Source organism: Ambystoma mexicanum, chromosome 4q (genome assembly GCF_040938575.1).
Source record: "Ambystoma mexicanum isolate Mex_15411 chromosome 4q, UKY_AmexF1_1, whole genome shotgun sequence".
NCBI lineage: Eukaryota > Metazoa > Chordata > Amphibia > Caudata > Ambystomatidae > Ambystoma > Ambystoma mexicanum.
The window spans coordinates 725,955,360-725,972,198 of NC_090928.1; the positions used below are offsets into that span (position 1 = coordinate 725,955,360).

The following is a 16,839-nucleotide window of genomic DNA, read 5'->3' on the forward strand; positions in this document are numbered from 1 at the left end:
GGTGTTTTCATTTCATTGCTGTGTCTCAAATTTAGGTGTTTCCCCATGGGTGTAGCCCATCCATATTAGTGAGCCATATCTTTCACTTAGCTTATCTGTGTTAGGGAGCAATATCTTGCATGGACAGATTGTGGGGCACAGGGAACACATCAACCCGGAGGAACCCATGGGGGTGGTAATTGCTTCACACCAGAATGTACAACAGAGTAAGGGATCTGGGCCACAGTTAGTCAGAACAGCGGGTGTATGAAAGGGTGCTGCCACTAACCAACCCTACTAAAAACTCACCCTTCTGGATAAACATCACAAACTCTGAACTAAACACAACCATACCTCTACGGCAAAACAAACCACACTCACTTTGCTACACCACAACGAAACAAACCACACATAGCCTCGCCCAACAGCCCATGGCGGCTACCAACTGAAAAACACACCTACGCTCAGTGAATGGTGTCAACCGAACTGAAGCTGCCAACAACACATCACAGCTCTCTTGGTCTTTTCTCCCGACCAGTCCTACTGAATTACCCCCCGCCCCCCTTGCTTTACAAATCTGCCAGAGCACCAAGAAACCACGCAGGTAGCAACAATGCGCGGTAAAAGAACCTTTAACATAAAATAACCCATGTACAAAGGAGATCCACAACTTACCACACTTTAATCTTTAACGCTTTATTCTGATTCCATTAACATTACATAACAGATTATTTTAATTTGCTAATCAGAGAATGGCAAGTTTGTGTGTAATAATTAACAAACATTTTAAATAAAACATGAAGAAATAAACTAATTTTGATCTTCAATGATATAGGAAAGATCCAAAATGAGATTGGCCGTCTCCACCGCTACTTGCAGACTACTGATCTTCGCGGCAAAGCAGTCCAATACAAGATGGTCTCTCGGATTAAAATCAATCTCTTGAGAACAGTTTTGAGGATCAAAAGGGCAGCACCGACTTCCAAGAATACTCCAAGTATGACAGGGTTGTTTCTTGTACAGGCCACAGCCACACTGGAAAACAGTTTCAGAATGTTTTGAATTCAAGGGTGTACCAGGTGGAGAGGACCATAAATGCCCTTTGCACATGTCAATAAGAAGTTCACCCCCATCATGTTCCAGGCAACGAGCTACGGATTCAAGTGACTGACAAAACAGTTCGGCAACCATCTGGTATTGTGTGCGAGAGCAATTTAGTTCTTCAAGAATGGTGTTGGGCACATTTATACACTGAAAAGAAAATGGTAAATGATTAGATACAGATCATTCATTTCCACATAGAAAATCTGCATTTCATGAGGCATTTCTACAGTATTAAAGAATACCAGATTCACATATAACTTCTTCAAATACGTCACAGGTTAGTAGTTAACGCCTTTAGCGAGATAAATGCCAATTGTACACTACATTCTATTTTAATGTTAACTGGGCATTTGAAGGGATGCTTCTATAGACTCACAAACTAGCTACGTTTATCTTTAAAACAATGTGTGCACTGTTTTATAACCCATCACCCAAAGTCCACAACGCCTGGTACATCCCAAGGGCTTGGTCTACCGTCCATCCACTCTTTACAAAAAGACAGAAAAGGAATAGACAAAGTCCGAAAAAGGTTCCAATGTGAACTGTGAAACAGGATGAAAGGGGGATAGTTCAAAGTAGAATTGAGCGCACAGTTTATGAATTGGACCTGTGGATAAATGCGGACTTCAGTGTGGTAGCCGTTTGCCGATTGAAGTGATTGCCAGTGGATCACAGTGCAAGGAAGTGGCATAGAGGGATGTTGCTGCAGTCTTTGGAGATGGACTGCCAGCATTACGTAGAAGAACAGACCATTGCTTAATTTCGGTGTGTTGAGGGCAGCATTCAGCTTAGGCAAGGGCCACCTGCACCCATAGATAACCTTTTTTGGGGGGTGACGACAGGCACCCTACACAAGATGTTCATTGCATAGTGAATACATTGCAACAAAAACACATTTTCAATATCTACAAGCCATAACTGTTGGCTTTGTCAATGCTACACAGTCTAATAAATGAAACTATCACTTCTAGGGACAACCACATTTTAAAGCTAAACCACTGTGAGGTTATATAATTCTCCCATGATGTCACTCACGGGAGTAGCTTCTGATGGAAGATTTATTTTGTGATTTATGGCAGTCATTATTTGGCGAGATTTCTGTCCCAAATCGGCCAAAATGTGAATAGCTATAACTCGAGTCAGCGATTCGTTTAGATGGTGCACCGTTTGGGTTTTTTACTAATAGTCTGCATCATGACGCCAAGGGTGTTTTTACCCTGTGGCCTACAGGTGCACCAGATACGGCTTCTTCAACTGTCAGAGCTTGTCATATGAATATGGCGCTTGATGCATTGCAAAATGAGTGCATGAAATGTGTTCAATTAGTATATGTGCACATGGAATGGGGTACAACTTGTTGTTTTACTGCTCTCAGTGCAGCAAACAGCAGGGTGTGGGAGCTGCATCCGCATCCCACGTGTTTCAGGAATGTGCCATTTACATTCCTTGCATGCACACTGCAGTAGAACTCCAAATAAGCTGATTTCTGCCATTTATGGAAAGGTTAAGGCAGTTGAAAAATGCATTTGCTCTTAGCAATATGAACTGTTGACTATTGGGGGCGGGGGAGGAGGGGCTGAGTGCGATGGTCGCTGGCTCGCTCTAGTTAAAGGGAGGTCTGGCGTGGTGTGAGGGGGTAGAGCCATAATTAAGGAAGAAAAGGAGATGTGAGTTTTAAAAGGGACGATTGCAAATACGCTCAACTTTCCAACTGAAGGCCCGGCAGCCCCTCTGGCACATAAAAAGACATCCACAAAGACTGACAGTGTCCTGTAAAGTGTAAATGTTTTTAACCAGACAAACTACTTAGATTAGCTTTTTAGTGAACAGGCTGTCCTGCTGTGTCGCTCAGTGCCATATCATTCGTCACGGGTAAAGAGAATGAGGCCTGAGGAAGGGCAGAGAGGTAAAGCAAGGGAGGGAGTGAAAACAGAGACCATTTAAGAATAGCGCGTGGGAGAGATGGGAAAGAGACAAGTACTGTAATTCCAGGTTAATTTATTATACAATTTGTTCACTTTTCAAGGTCTCTATAAAGTACACACGTATGTTTGCCCTGGGAAATCAAGCATTAAACTAGATCTTCATTGTATCCGAGTACCTAAATTGCAAATGGGGCTCTAATCGTGGCTTCACCAATTCACCAGTGAGTGAGATCATGGGCGAATTATATAATCTCACAGTGGTTTAGCTTTAAAATGTGGGTGTCCCTAGAAGTGATACAGTTGTTGTATTAGACAACTGTGTAACATTTACAAAGCCAAAAGTTATGGCTTGTAGATATTGAAAATGTGTTTTTGTTACAATGTATTCACTATGCAATGAAAATCATGTGTAGCGTGCCTGCCGTCACCCACCCCCCCAACCCCAAAAGGTTTATCTATGGGTGCAGGTGGCCCTTACCTAAGCTGAATGCTACCTTTTAGGCCAAGCCTAGCAATGTTGGGCCACACCCCTTGTCAGAGCCCCCCATCGATTGTGCATCCACTTAAAGCACTGCTGTCGACCATTATCTGGGTCACCACCCTTTGAGCTGAAGTCAGAAGGTGCGATCTGTATTGAAGATGCCACTTTAAGTCTCTGCAGAGGACTAACAGAGATGCTGGGCTTCCGAGTGGTGCAATCCCTTCCTTTCCACACGGTCTTCTTAATAACCAACAAATATGTGGTCTGCATTCTAGAAGGCTTACCTGTGCATGGGACTGACACTACGGGAATAGGGAGAATTGTTAATGTACACATTTAGGGCAGCACCGATTGAAATAAGGCCGGAAGGTTGATAGTCAGATCCGAAGAATTTCTTACCTCAGTTTAACATTTCCAAAAAAAGTTAATTGAGATTTGTACAGGTAGACCTCCAAAGCTGGGAGGTCATTTGTTCTCAGCCAACCAGTTTATGAAACTGCCTCGCTATTTGTGACCTCAGTGCTAGCTTAACATCTGGCTGGTGGTTTAAATCAATTTCAGAGAGTCTCTAATCGACTTCATGCCCAATGTTATCAGTAGTTAGAGTTAGAGCTAGTACAGACTGCTCATCATTAGTATAACAATCCAACCATTGCTTGAGGTTAAAGTTGACAAGCAGAAAAATAGAAATCTGCATCACCATCGTCTGCTGGGCGTTCTCTTTTGAATGGAAGAAAATGCGGACTAGTATCTTGATGATGTCAGCAGCCCAGGAACGAGAGTAGCCGTGGGTTGCAACAGCCACACTGAGAAGGTGAGCAGCATGTGCACTGAAAAGCCACTCAGTAATCTGGGAGTAAAGATGGCGCCAAGTTGGGTTCAGAGTTCCATGAGCAATGGTGGTGCTGGCGGGAGCAGTGAGGGCAACGTTATGCGGCAAGCAGAACAATCTGCAGTTTATACTATAGCGTCAGCACCTCGTTGCAAGGGCTGGGACGGTGGGTAATGGCCCGGCAGCCCAAGCTAAGCGAGGGCATATAATGATGGCACAGGGACATTATCCCCCACCCCCGTTCCAGCCCTTGGAATGGGCTGCCTTGAAATGGGCATTAGCAGCCCTGATTAGCAAAGCGGTAACCCGGGGTGTTAAAAAAAAAAAATTAAGAATGAAAATCGTTTGCCAAGATGGCCGCCATGGTAATAGAAGGCAGGGCTCCATACGGAGCCCCTCTTCCATTACCATGGCAGCCTGGAAAAGTGAAGTCAGTGAAGCAGCAGGGGAAGGGGTGTGGGGATGGGGGGGGTATACATGGCACTGCAGGGCAGGCGAGGCAGCCTGCAGCTTCCGTGCGTTAGGGAGAATTCTCTTCAAAGGCTAATTACCCTTACCTATAGAGTCCCCCAGCAGCTTTGCTGGATTTGAAGGGTTTCTTTTTTTCACCTGCTAAGAGTGAGACCCTTTTTCCCCCACTCTTAGACAGATTGCTAGTGTGTGTTTTAGGCTATCTTGTGTGCTTATGGGGTTTTTCTCACCCTCATAGGAATCATCTTTTTAACATGTGTGTTGCACGGCACCCTCAGTGCAGTAACACCGGGATGTCATAGTGGCCCCCAAACATAGACTCCATACCCTGGGACTGACTACTGTCTCCCAGGGCATGTAAAGTCCCCATTGACTTTACTAGTCAATAGATATGAACAAAACCAGTACAACCCATCTTACTATGGAAGTACTGGAAAGGGTTAATAGTTTTTCCCTAGTGTTCATTTTCGAGAGGGTACCGTCCAGTCCCTCTCTCCAGAGTTTCTGGCTGGTGGCAGTGGTTACTACCTTTGTTCGTCCTTTTGGCGGGCTTCTGCACAGAAGCCCTCCGCTCGGCGCCACTGAGTCTGGGGTAGACAGGATGTGTGGGAGGGGGGAATAGGCACCCTGGACAGGGTTACCTAGGCAACCCAAGTCGCACTCTGCCCTGATAGGCTGGGGGGTTATCCCGCCAGGATAGCCACCCCACTGTGTGAGTGACAGCTAGGCTGTATGAATGTTTTTTTTTTGCATAAAAGCAGGGCTCTGAGGACTGGAGGACAAGACGTCGCCACTGGAAATAAGAAACCCAAAGAGGAGAGAAGCTGAAGACATCTGCAAAGACTGAACCACCGGTGAAGCCCTGCTGCATATCCTCACCACTTTTCTCCAACGACTGGAGAAGATCTTCACCTGCAAGAGTCTTATTCTCTTGAGCTGGTGGGGCCAACCAGTTCGCCAATCACCTTCCAGGACCTGCCTTGGTCGAACTGCCAGTGCCAAGCACTAGGAGACCGGATAGCCAGGCACCCGTCCACCACGACCGCAATTTAAAGGAACGTACCTTTTATTCACCTTGACATCACCGCGGCTGGTTTCATCCCAGGGCAGTGCAGTAACTCGAACCTTCCTCCACGACGAGAGCCTCTTTTCCTCTGCTTGATCTACCGAACTGCAGGACTAACCCTGTATGACTTGTCCTTTCCCTCACTCTGAAGAAATTGTTAGAGTGCCATTTCTGCTTGGTTTACACTGTGCCGTTTTGCTCAGTTTTCACTCTTTCTCAAACTTGTCTACAATTAAAATAGGGAGTTGTGTATACCTTTCTTGACTGTTTTAACTTACTTTAATAATAGTGATTTGTGTGTGAATGTTAGGGAGAATTCTCACTTATGGCTAATTTCCCTTACCTATAGAGTCCCCCAGCAGCTTTGCTGGATTTGAAGGGTTTATTTCTTCTTACGTGCTAAGAGTGAGACTTTTTTTCCCACTCTTAGGCATCTTTGCTATGTGTGTTCTAGGCTATTTTAGTGTTCAATGCCTATGGGATCTTTTCTCTCACCCATAGGAACCATCTTTATGCACATGTGTTACACAGCACCCTTCGTGCAGTGACACAGGGGTGTCGTAGCGACCCCCAAACATAGACTCCATACCTTGGGGCTGACTACTGTCTCCCAGGGCATGTAAAGTCCCCATTGACTTTACTAGTCAATCTCTATGAACTAAACCAGTACACCCCATCTTAAAATGGAAGTACTTGAAGGGGTTATTCCCCTATGTTCATTTTCGAGAGGGTACCTTAAAGTCCCCCTGTACAAAGTTTCTGTCTGGTGGCAGTGGTTACTACCTTTTATATTCGACCGCAAATATTTTCCTATGGGATTTTCCCATTGTTCGGGGCTAATACTTTTACTGATAGCCTCTAACATACCGCCGGTTTATTTTATTATTAACTTTACTCCGGTAGGTTTTATTTGCCAGAACAAAGTCTTACTCCATATTCCTAACCCAGGTCGGGGATCCTTTGTTCGCTCCTTTGGCGGGCTTCTGCCAAGAAGCCCTCCTTTCGGCGCCTCTGAGTCTGGGGTGGGTCTGTTGTTTGGGAGGGGGAGTAGAACCCCTGGACAGAGTTGCCACAACTCAGGTCGCACTCTAACCTGATAGGCTGGAGGGTCTCCCGCCAAGTAGACCACTCCACTGTGTGAGTGACAGCTAGGCTGTATGAATTGGTCTCTTTCTGCATAAAAGCAGGGTCCTGAGGACTGGAAGAGAAAGACGTCGCCACTGGAGCTACGGAACCGAAGGGGAGAGAAGCCACAGAAATCTTCAGCATCTACACCACCGGTGAAGCCCTGCCGGATCGTCTCACCACTTTTCTTCCACACGACGAGAGGAGATCTTCAGCGGAAGAGCCTCCTTCCCTTGAGCTGGTGGGGCCAACCAGTTCACCTATCGCTTCCTCGGACCTCGCTTGGTCGAATCGACAGTGCCCAGCACTTGGAGACCGGATAACCAGGTAGCTATCGACCCAGACCGTGATTAAAAGGAGCGTACCTTTTAAACTTTGTTTGGCAGCACCGTGGCTGGCTTCATCCCTGGGTAGTGCAGCGACTCGAACCTTCCTCCACGACGAGAGACTCTCTTCCTCTGTTGGATCCCTTGACCTGCAGGAACTACCAGGAAAAATTGCCACCGCAGGAGCCACTTCTTCACGTTTAAGGTACATTGTTCCGCCAGGCCGCCTTTTTTCCGTGTTAGCCCGAAAGGCGTTTTAAATCCTTTAACTACTTGTGGGGTCGGCCGCCCTCTCTCTTAACATTGTCTTTCGCCTCGCATCTACCTCTTCAATATTTTTCTACTAAAGACTTGACTGCAGCTACAAGAACATTTTTTCTCCTAAGCTCTTGGTCCTGTATCACTGACTCTGGCTCAGGCCTATTGACTCTGGCTAATTTGTTAGATCTGCTCTCACTAGATTGGTTTTCAATGAGAAATGTGTTGATGCACCTAAATCTTCTAAACCCCTCTTCCTTCCTACTGTTTTTTTTTTAACTTGTTTATTTATTAACAGTGCACAGGAGCAAGCATGATAAACGTTCATTTGTTACAGACAACATATGACATTTGGAGTGTCCCTCCCTCCCCCCAACCCCTACGCCTGCAGAAGGCATTGTTCCCGGGCCTCATTCCATCCCGCCAGGCGGCAAGCTGTCCCCCATAGAATGGAGAGCGGTCGCAATCAGGCGCGGCTTAAAAGTAAGCGCCGGATATTTCTGGTCATAGTCTAGAACCGGAGTCCAGACGTCCAAGAAACGATAGAGTCTGCCCGCCTTAGCTAACGTGACCTTTTCAGCCATTAGGATGTCCCAGAGTTTGATCCACCATAGGGCCATGAGGGGGCCTTCCGCAGTTTTCCATGTGCGGGCTACTGTGATTTTAGGCAGCCAGCAAGAGTTGAGTGATCAGCGTGGCCCTCCTCCCCGTTCTCGGGTAAGCGTCCGGGGGCGGGATCCCAAGAATGACCTGTTCGGGAGTTAGCGGAATGGTCACTTGAGTGATGTCTTTTATAGTGGCGAGGCATTGGGTCCAAAACTCCTTTACCTTAGGACAGGTCCACCACATGTGGAAGTAGGATCCCAAGTGGCCGCATAGACGCCAGCAGTGGGGGTCCAGGGCTTGTTGGAAGTGGTGAAGACGTAAAGTGGAGTAGTACCATCGCAAAAGCAGTTTGTGGGCGCATTCCCGGTTGGTGATGCAGCGGGATGCCGTGCGCGTCCTGGTCCAGATATCCACCCAGGATTGGTCCTCTATAGCGTGATCCAGGTCCGTCTCCCACAGGGACATGTAGGAGGGTTTAGAGAGGAGGGGGTCGTCTAGCAGTAGCTTGTAGAGAGCGGAAATTTTCCCTCGGGCAGGCAGGTCAGACGCTGTGAGTTCCAAGGGAGTAAGAGGCCGAGTTGCTGCCATCCGGGTCTGGGGGTTGGAGCACCAGTGTCGTAGTTAGGCATAGGAGAATCTGTCCGTCTCCGCTAGCTGAAAAAAGGATTTACATTGTTTGAAGTTAAGGAGGGAGTCTCCTGCGAAGAGCTGTCCCAGCGTTTCAAGGCCTCCTGCGACCCAGTTCCTGAAGTTTGCTGGATGAGCTCCCGGAGAGAAGGCCGGGTTGAGGAAGATTGGGGAGAGCGCGCTCAGGTCGCCTGGGATCCCTCTGTATCTGCAGGCCCACTCCCATGCCTTTAACGAGTTTTTCGTGGCGATCAGCACATCTGGCCAACTCCGACACAAGGCGTTGGGGAGGAACGGGAGGAAGCGAAGAGGCAGGGGTAGGCGGGATTGTTCGATGTCCACCCACTTTGGGAGACCTGAGGCCAGTCCCCATGCCTGGAGATGGGCCAGATGCGCTGCTATATAGTACTCGCGGAGGTCCGGGACCCCCAGCCCTCGCAGTCTAGCGCTGGCCATCATCGTTTTCCGGGGGAATCCTCGCTTTCTTGCCCTTCCATATAAAGTCAATCAATTTCCGTTGAAGCTTCATGAGAGGGGTAAGGGGGATTGAGACGGGAAGGGAAGCACAGGCATATAGGAATCGGGGAAGGAGGTTCATTTTGCAAGTCGTTATACGGCCCAGCAGGGAGATTTCCTGCGCCCGCCAGCGCGTGAGGTCCTTCTCCAATTCCTCGAAGAGCGGGGGGAAGTTGGCCTGGTAGACATTTGTTGGCTGTGCTGGGATCTGGACCACCAGGTATGGGATTGCTTGGGTGCTCCATTGGAACGGGCTTTGCTTCTCCAGGGCGACCCTTTCGTCCGGGCTCGGGCCCACACCGAGGGCTATTGATTTTGAGAAGTTGATGGTGAATCCCGCTACCTCGTCGAAGCTACGGAGCTCCCCCAGAGCTGCCCTCAGGGAGGATTGGATGTTTGTGACAGTTAGCAAGACGTCATCCGCGTAGAGGGCGATCTTGTGCTGGGTGGCGCCTATCTTCGGGCCGCTTATCAGATGGTTTGTCCGCACCCGTTGGGCCAACGGTTCCATGATATGATATGATATGGTATTTGTAACGCGCCTATACACAAGTGTTTCAAGGCCAGGGCGAAAAGCAGGGGGGACAGGGGGCATCCCTGCCTCGTTCCGCAGGTAGGAAGGATAGGGTCCGACAGGCGGCCGTAAAGCTGAGCCTGGTTTTGGGAGCTTGATAATTTGCCAGGACCATTTTCCTGAAGATTGAACCAAAGCTGCAGGCTTCGAGGGTAAGAGTAAGAAATGACCAGTCCACCTTATCGAAGGCATTGGTCGCGTCCAGGGCAAGTAAGGCCAGCTGCTGGGAATTTCTTGTGGTGACCTCTATGAGGTTTAGAGCTCTGCGAATGTTATCTTTCGTGGACCGGTAGTTGATAAAGCCGGTTTGGTCCGGGTCTATGATGTTCGGTAGGACCGGAGCCAGGCGGTTAGCCAAGATCTTTGAATAAATATTGGCGTCCAAATTGAGCAAGGAAATCGGTCTGTACGAGCTGTTCTCAAGGGGGTCCTTTCCGGGCTTTAAAGCGAGAACCGTGATGGATTCCTGCATGGACGGAGTGATCGTTCCGGTAGTCGCAAATGAATTGAAAAGGCGGGCCAAGGGAGCCACCAATTGGGGACGAAAGAGTTTATAAAACCAGGTGGTGAAGCCGTCCGGGCCGGTGGCCCTAGGCTTCAAACTCTTTATAGCCTCTTCCACCTCCTCCTCCGTGATAGGCGTTTCCAGCTCCTGGCTAACCTCCGGGGCGCAGGCATGGAAGGGCCGCCTTATGGAAGTATGCGCGCTGCGCTTCCAAGTCCCTCGGGACCGCTGTCATAATCTCGGATTGATGGGCCGCGGCTAGCCGAATTTTCTCTTGGTCTGCATAGTGAACGACCCGTGGGTCGCGAAGCCCCAGGATGGATTTATGAGTCTTCACCCTAGATTGCTTGCTGACCAGAAGCTTGTTGGCTTTGTTATTGTGGACATAGTACCATTGTTTGGTTCTAGCGAGCAGGTTCGCAGTTGTGTCGGCGTGGAGAGCCTCCAGCCTCTTCCTCGCCATTTGCAAGGCTTTGTAGGATTTCGGGGACCAACCCTTCCGCATGTGGACCGCTTCGGCTGCACAAACCTCGGCCTCCAGGGCATCCTGGGTCGCCTTCTTCTGTTTGTGAAACGCGGCGCCTTGGGCGATCAGTTCCCCCCTGAGCACCGCCTTCATGGAGTCCCAGGTGTTGGCGGGGGATGTGTCTTTTGATTGTCCTGGCGATCGCATCTCTCACCGTCATGTCCCCCAGGATAGGGTCATACAAGGTCCATTGGCGACGTGGAGGGGGATCCGGGTCGAGGACTCAGAGGGAGAGCGAGACCGGGGCATGGTCCGAGAGGATCTGAGGGCCGATCGTGATGTCATCCGTGAAGGCCAGGATCCGGGGTGAGGCCAACAGCAAGTCGATTCTGGAGAAAGTGCGATGTACATATGAGTAAAAGGTGAAGTCCTTCTCCGGGTATAACACTCTCCATGTGTCGACGACATCAAGCGTGCGGAACAAGTGGAGCAGGGCCAGGGCTAGCTTCTGGTCCCTGGAGGTTGGGGGGTGAGACCTGTCTTTAAGGGGGTCCGGGGCCCCATTGAAATCACCCCCGATTACAAGTTGACCCTCAGGGAACGGGAGGAGGATCTCTTCCAGGTCCTGGTAAAATCCTTCTTGGAACTCATTCGGGGCATATGCTGAGACGAGAGTGTAGAGTTGGCCCATAATGATGCATTTGACAGCCACAAAGCGACCCTCTCGGCAGCGCAGGACGTCGAGGACCTGGGGGTTCAAGCCCGCAGCCAGAAGGATAGCGGTGCCACCCTTTTTGGTGCCATTGGACGCTAAGAATTGCACGGGGAAGAGCCTGCTTCGGAGGCGGGAAAAGTCTGCTGGAATTAGGTGTGTTTCGTGAAGGAAAGCGATTGAGGTTCCGTCGGATTGCAGCCTGTGTAGGATGGATTTTCTCTTCGGGGGGGGAGTTCAGGCCCCTAACATTCAAAGTGGTGAGTTTCAATTTCTGGTGCGGGGGCTGTCTGTCCGAGGACCTTTGCCGCGGGGGGGGGATTGGGAGGGGTCTAGGTTAGCCATAGCTGCGATGTGTCAGCAGAGTTAGAGCTCCTGTGGCTGATGGTTTTTAACAATAGTCTCCAACGGGAGTCCGGACTTCCAACTTCGGCCTCCAACGGGAGGATCCAACTGTGGCCGGGGGGCCGATTGGTAACTGTCTGCGGGTCCCCCGGGCGTCCCAGGCCGGCAACGGGTGACCTGGGCAACATGATCGAAGTTTTCTCCAAAGGTAATACGATGACATCCACCTTGGACGAGGGTGTAGGCCGCATTCGCGGTCTGCGGCGGGCTTAAGAGAATATCGCTAGTCTCTGTGCCGTTTGATCCTTAGGGGAAGCGTGGGCCATCATCTGGGTTTGTGGGATCTCTGCACTCGTGACCAGGGGGTCCGTTTCGGCTTGGGGGAGCCAGGCTCCAAGGCCGGGTCTGACCGAGGTGGCAGAGATGGCCCCGAGCCCTCGGGAGAGCCTGGTCGTAGAATGGAGGCCGCGTCCTCGAGGTGACTGATGGTGCAAGGAGTGCTTTTATATGAAAATTGTAGCGCCGTAGGAAACAGCCATCTGTAACGCACCTGCTGGTCTCAGAGAAAATGGGTGAGAGGACGGAGCATCCTGCGTTTTTGAAGGGTTAGGGGCCATAGATCCTGGAAGATTTGAAGTGGGGATCCCTGGAAGGAGAGCTCGTCCTTTGAGCGGCCTATCGCAGCAATGGCCTCCTTAGTGGTGAAGAAGTGGACTCTCGTGATGACATCTGGGGGAGAGTCTGTCAGATCCCCGCCGAGGGCGCATTCGGTGGGTACGGTCAAGTAGGAGTTGCGTTTCATCTAAATCCGGCAGTAGAGATTGAAAGAGGGTGCTGACATATTCGGGAAGTTCCTTGTCCGGGATTGATGAGGGGACCCCTCGGATCCGTAAGTTATTGCGCCGGGAGCAGTTTTCCATATCCTCTTGCTTGAATTCGAGGATTTCGGTTCTGTCCATTAGTGCTTGGATGTTACATTGCATCTCCTTCATCGAGTTAGAATGGTCCACTGCCAGTTCCTCAACCTCCACTATTCGGTGTTCAACGTTGTCAATCCGTTGTTCGGTTTGTTCCAACTTGGCTGTGAGTTCCATCATGCAGTTCCGGAATTTCGCTTTAATGTCTGACATAAAGACCTGGAGGTCTTCCTTGGTGGCCAGAGTGCCCTTCGCATCGGAGGCCCTCTGGGGAGTTAGATTCGGGGAGTCGAATTTCTTCCCCTTCTCCGGGGCCTGCAGCATGGTGGCAATGTCAGTGCCCCTCGATGATTTCACCACCTTGGTCATGGCTTTGGGGGAGAAGCAATGGGTCCCGAGAGTTGGCCCCAGGGGGGGCGGGGGAATATGCTCACTGCCAGGGGCCACAGGAGCCTAAGGTGGCGATAGGAATGGAGTGGGCCGGGGCGCCCCAGGAGATTTCTCAAGGAGGAGGGGCAGGAGTGCCTTCGCAGGATAGTAATAGTGTCGTGATGAGAAGCCACACAAGGTGAGAGGCCCGGATCCAGGGCAATGGGGTGGAGGTGGAGGTGGATCCGCTCCGCCGGTGCATGGTGATGGTGGGCAGGGGCGCCCCAGGAAGCTGCAGGAGCACCAGGACCACCGCTGTGGAAGCAGACCACGATCAATAGGAGGTGGGGGGAGCGCAATCCGGTAGGCCTCAGGGATGGCAGCGGGCCTCCAGGCAAGCCTCTGAGAGAAGCCAATCGTGGGTGCAAGTGGGGAGGCTCAGGGGCCGGAGGGACAAAGCCCACCTCACTCAATGGGGACAGAGGCGCTCACCTGGAGAGTTGCGCGCCGATCACACTGGAGATAGTGGCAGGGGAGCCCTCCTCCAGAAGGGCTCCCTGTGGCTGTAGGCACGTCGGTTCCACCGGCTCAAGGCACCAGCTGCTGGGCGGCGGGTCCGCCGGAGCTTGAAATGCTCGATGGGGCCAGCAGTGCCAGCCTGGAGAGTAGAGCGCTGACCGCGCTGGATATGATGGCTGGGAGGCCCTCCTCCAGAAGGGCCCCCTGCGGCTGCAGGCACCACTGGCTTAGGGGGGCGGATGCTAAGCGGCGGGTCCGCCGGAGCTCGTTTTACAGGGGGAGACCCCTGGATGAAGCGGCAATGGGCCGCTGGGAACCCCTGCGTCAACAGGCCCAGGCGAGGGGGAAGGATGCAGTGCTGTAGCTCTCAGCGTTGGAATGGCGGGAGTCCAAACGGTCACTGGACCCGGCATTCTCAATCGAGGACCCCGTGCAGATGAGGGGGAGGGATGGGGGAGACGGCAGGTACTACAAGGGTAGTGCTGTTGCATGTTGGAGCCAAGCCGCCACCCCCGCATCGGGCAGGAGAGCACCAGCGGGCCGCGGCGGCTAAGAGCCCCGGTCGCGGCTGCCATCTTGAATTGCGGCGGGGAACACCGTGGAGAAGTTCCTACGCCGCGTTTTCAGCCGCTCTGCCGCGTTAAGGGCCAGGGATGTAGCCACGGGCGCAGGAGACGTTCCGCTGCAGATCCCTGTCAGGAGGCCGTTACAGCATAGCGGGAACCGGCAAAAGATCAGTCAGCGCCGCGGACCCCAACGGAGGCTATTAATGGAGCAGCCTCATCCGCAGCGCTCCAGGCCACGCCCCCCTTCCTACTGTTTTAACTTGTGGAGTGCGGTTTTGCTCAGTTTTTGGCTAAAGTGTTACTGTGCATTACTTGTTCACAAAACTTCAGGGAAGTGTTGCTAGGGGGTGTCTGAAGATATTTCGGTTTTACTTGTGCTTTCCCTCCCTTTCGTTGAATTGCTAGAGTGCCATTTGTAGTTGGTTTTCACTGTGCCGTTTTGCTCTGTTTTCACTCTACCGCAAACTTGTCTACAATTGAAAAGTGAGTTGCATTTACTTTTCCTTGACTGAATCTTAACTTACTTTACCGATTGTGATTATGTGTTGACTTAGAAATGTATAAAATAAATATATATTCTCTTTTTATTACAAAGCTTTGGTCAGTGTTTCCTTGCTCCATAGTACTGTACTACCTATTGTGTAAACCCTGAATACTGCTCATCTCCCTCTTGAGATAAGTCTGACTGCTCAGCCACAGCTACCAACTAAATCTTTGTGGTGCGGAATGATACCAAAGGGGATTTATTGCTCTCACCTGTAGTCCTAATCTGGTGTAGTGCTCCCTAAGGGAACTGCACTGGATTCTGCCTAACAGTGAACATCAGAGTGTGTAAAATAAATATATATATTCTTTTTGATACAAAGCTTTGGTCAGTGTTTCCTTGTTCCATAGTATTTTAGTCTTATTGTGTAAACCCCGAATACTGCTCATCTCGCTCTTGAGATAAGTCTGACTGCTCAGCCACAGCTACCAACTAAATCTTTGTGGTACGGACTGATACCAAAGGGGATTTATTGCATATACCTATAGTCTTAATCTTCTGTAGTGCTCCCTAAGGGAACTGCATAGGATTCTGCCTAACACCGTGGAATATGGGCTGAGAACAGAGGTGGCAGCCCGCGATCCGCAGAACCCGATTGGCTGCGCCTCCGCTCCTGGGTGCTAAAGGTTCAAATAGCCCCCAGACGGTTGTGTCGGACAATGTGCCGTCCACAGGAGTTCTAGTGAGCATTAGTTGAGTCCACTATTGCATTTTAGGATGTCATATTTTTTCTTTGCAGATGTGAACTGTGCAAAGCTTAAACCAAGTTCGCCATTATGGGTCCATTATCTTGTGCATACAGCGGTTCCATATTTTACAAAAAAAATGGTTTGAAAAAATAGTTTAAATATTGATATTAAATTATCAAATGCTGCTGTTTGCTTAAAAGGAATAGTCAATAAAATATGACATTAAATATGTGTCTTAAGTGACACGAAACAGATTACATGTGGAACATTTCAATAGGGCTTCAATAGAGTTGCAACAAGAAAAATGACTAGAAACACACATATAGATCTACAACTTAAACCAAATGTTACTCTAAGTAGCACTGTAGTATCATTACATGACGTGTAGCTGGCTGCGCCAAGGGACCCAGCTAGAGGGAACTACATCCTTGTCCCCTAAGGGATCCTAGAAGTAAAGACACAGGACACCAGGGTTGGTAAAAGCATTTTATTTTGTGTTTGTGTGCGAGTGCGGTTAATGCGTTTGTGTTGGATTAAACCATCCAGCCCCCCATGGGGCTGGATGGAATGTTAAGAAAGAAGGAAAAGAAAATAACGATGAAACAGAACACCCCCGCCCAAGAATGGGCTTGGCAGGAGAGAAAGGAATACTAAAGGATTTTGAAAAAAGGGAGACAGTTGAACAAAGGAGAAAGGGGGCGTGGACAACCAGGAAGGGCATGCAGACCAACTCCCTGCAGGCTCCGTGAGACCGAAGCCTACGGGAGCACCATACCCCGACAAGGGAGGAGATAATGGTACACATATAAGGATAAGACCCCAGGACTCCGTAGGATGCTTACTGGAAGATTTGGAATGAGTGGATCGGATGGTCTGGAAGAAGGTTGGCTGCTGCGGGGAGACGCAATGAAATCGAAAATTGCGCCCAGGTCTGTTCTCTGTGTGTGGGAATAACAGAGGTGAACGGAACCGAGGCAGGAGTGATAACCCCGCCGGGGAGGGAGCGTGAAGAAGACTTGGAGCCCGATTGACTCCATCTGTGTGTGGGGAACATTTGAACGCAAACACTGCTAATGAGATGGGAAACACCAGAGCGGCATCAGTGCGTCAAGGGAAGAGGAGGCGGTTCCTGGGAACTCTGAGGCCTAAGCAACCACGTGACAGGTAGCATCAGGAACGGTGATGAAGTTGACCATCATTATGGAAGAATGATCCCAGTTCTGAATGTGCCGGAGTGTTTTTTTATTTTATTCTGCTGGGCATAAAGTAGACCACGCAGGGTGACAAATATGCAGCCCATCGTACTGGCAGGAGCGA

The 16,839-nt window shown here is 50.1% G+C and overlaps 1 protein-coding gene across 1 annotated transcript in view; it reads right to left on the reverse strand.

Annotated features, from left to right (window-relative positions):
* Positions 1–659: 659 nt before the first annotated feature.
* The window catches only part of MKKS (MKKS centrosomal shuttling protein), a 143,892-nt gene continuing 127,712 nt past the window's right edge, over positions 660–16,839 (reverse strand). The window contains exon 4 of the mRNA XM_069608322.1: positions 660–1,230. Coding sequence (XP_069464423.1) covers positions 790–1,230 — 441 coding nt within the window. The 3' untranslated portion in view covers positions 660–789. The remainder of the gene's footprint in view (positions 1,231–16,839) is intronic.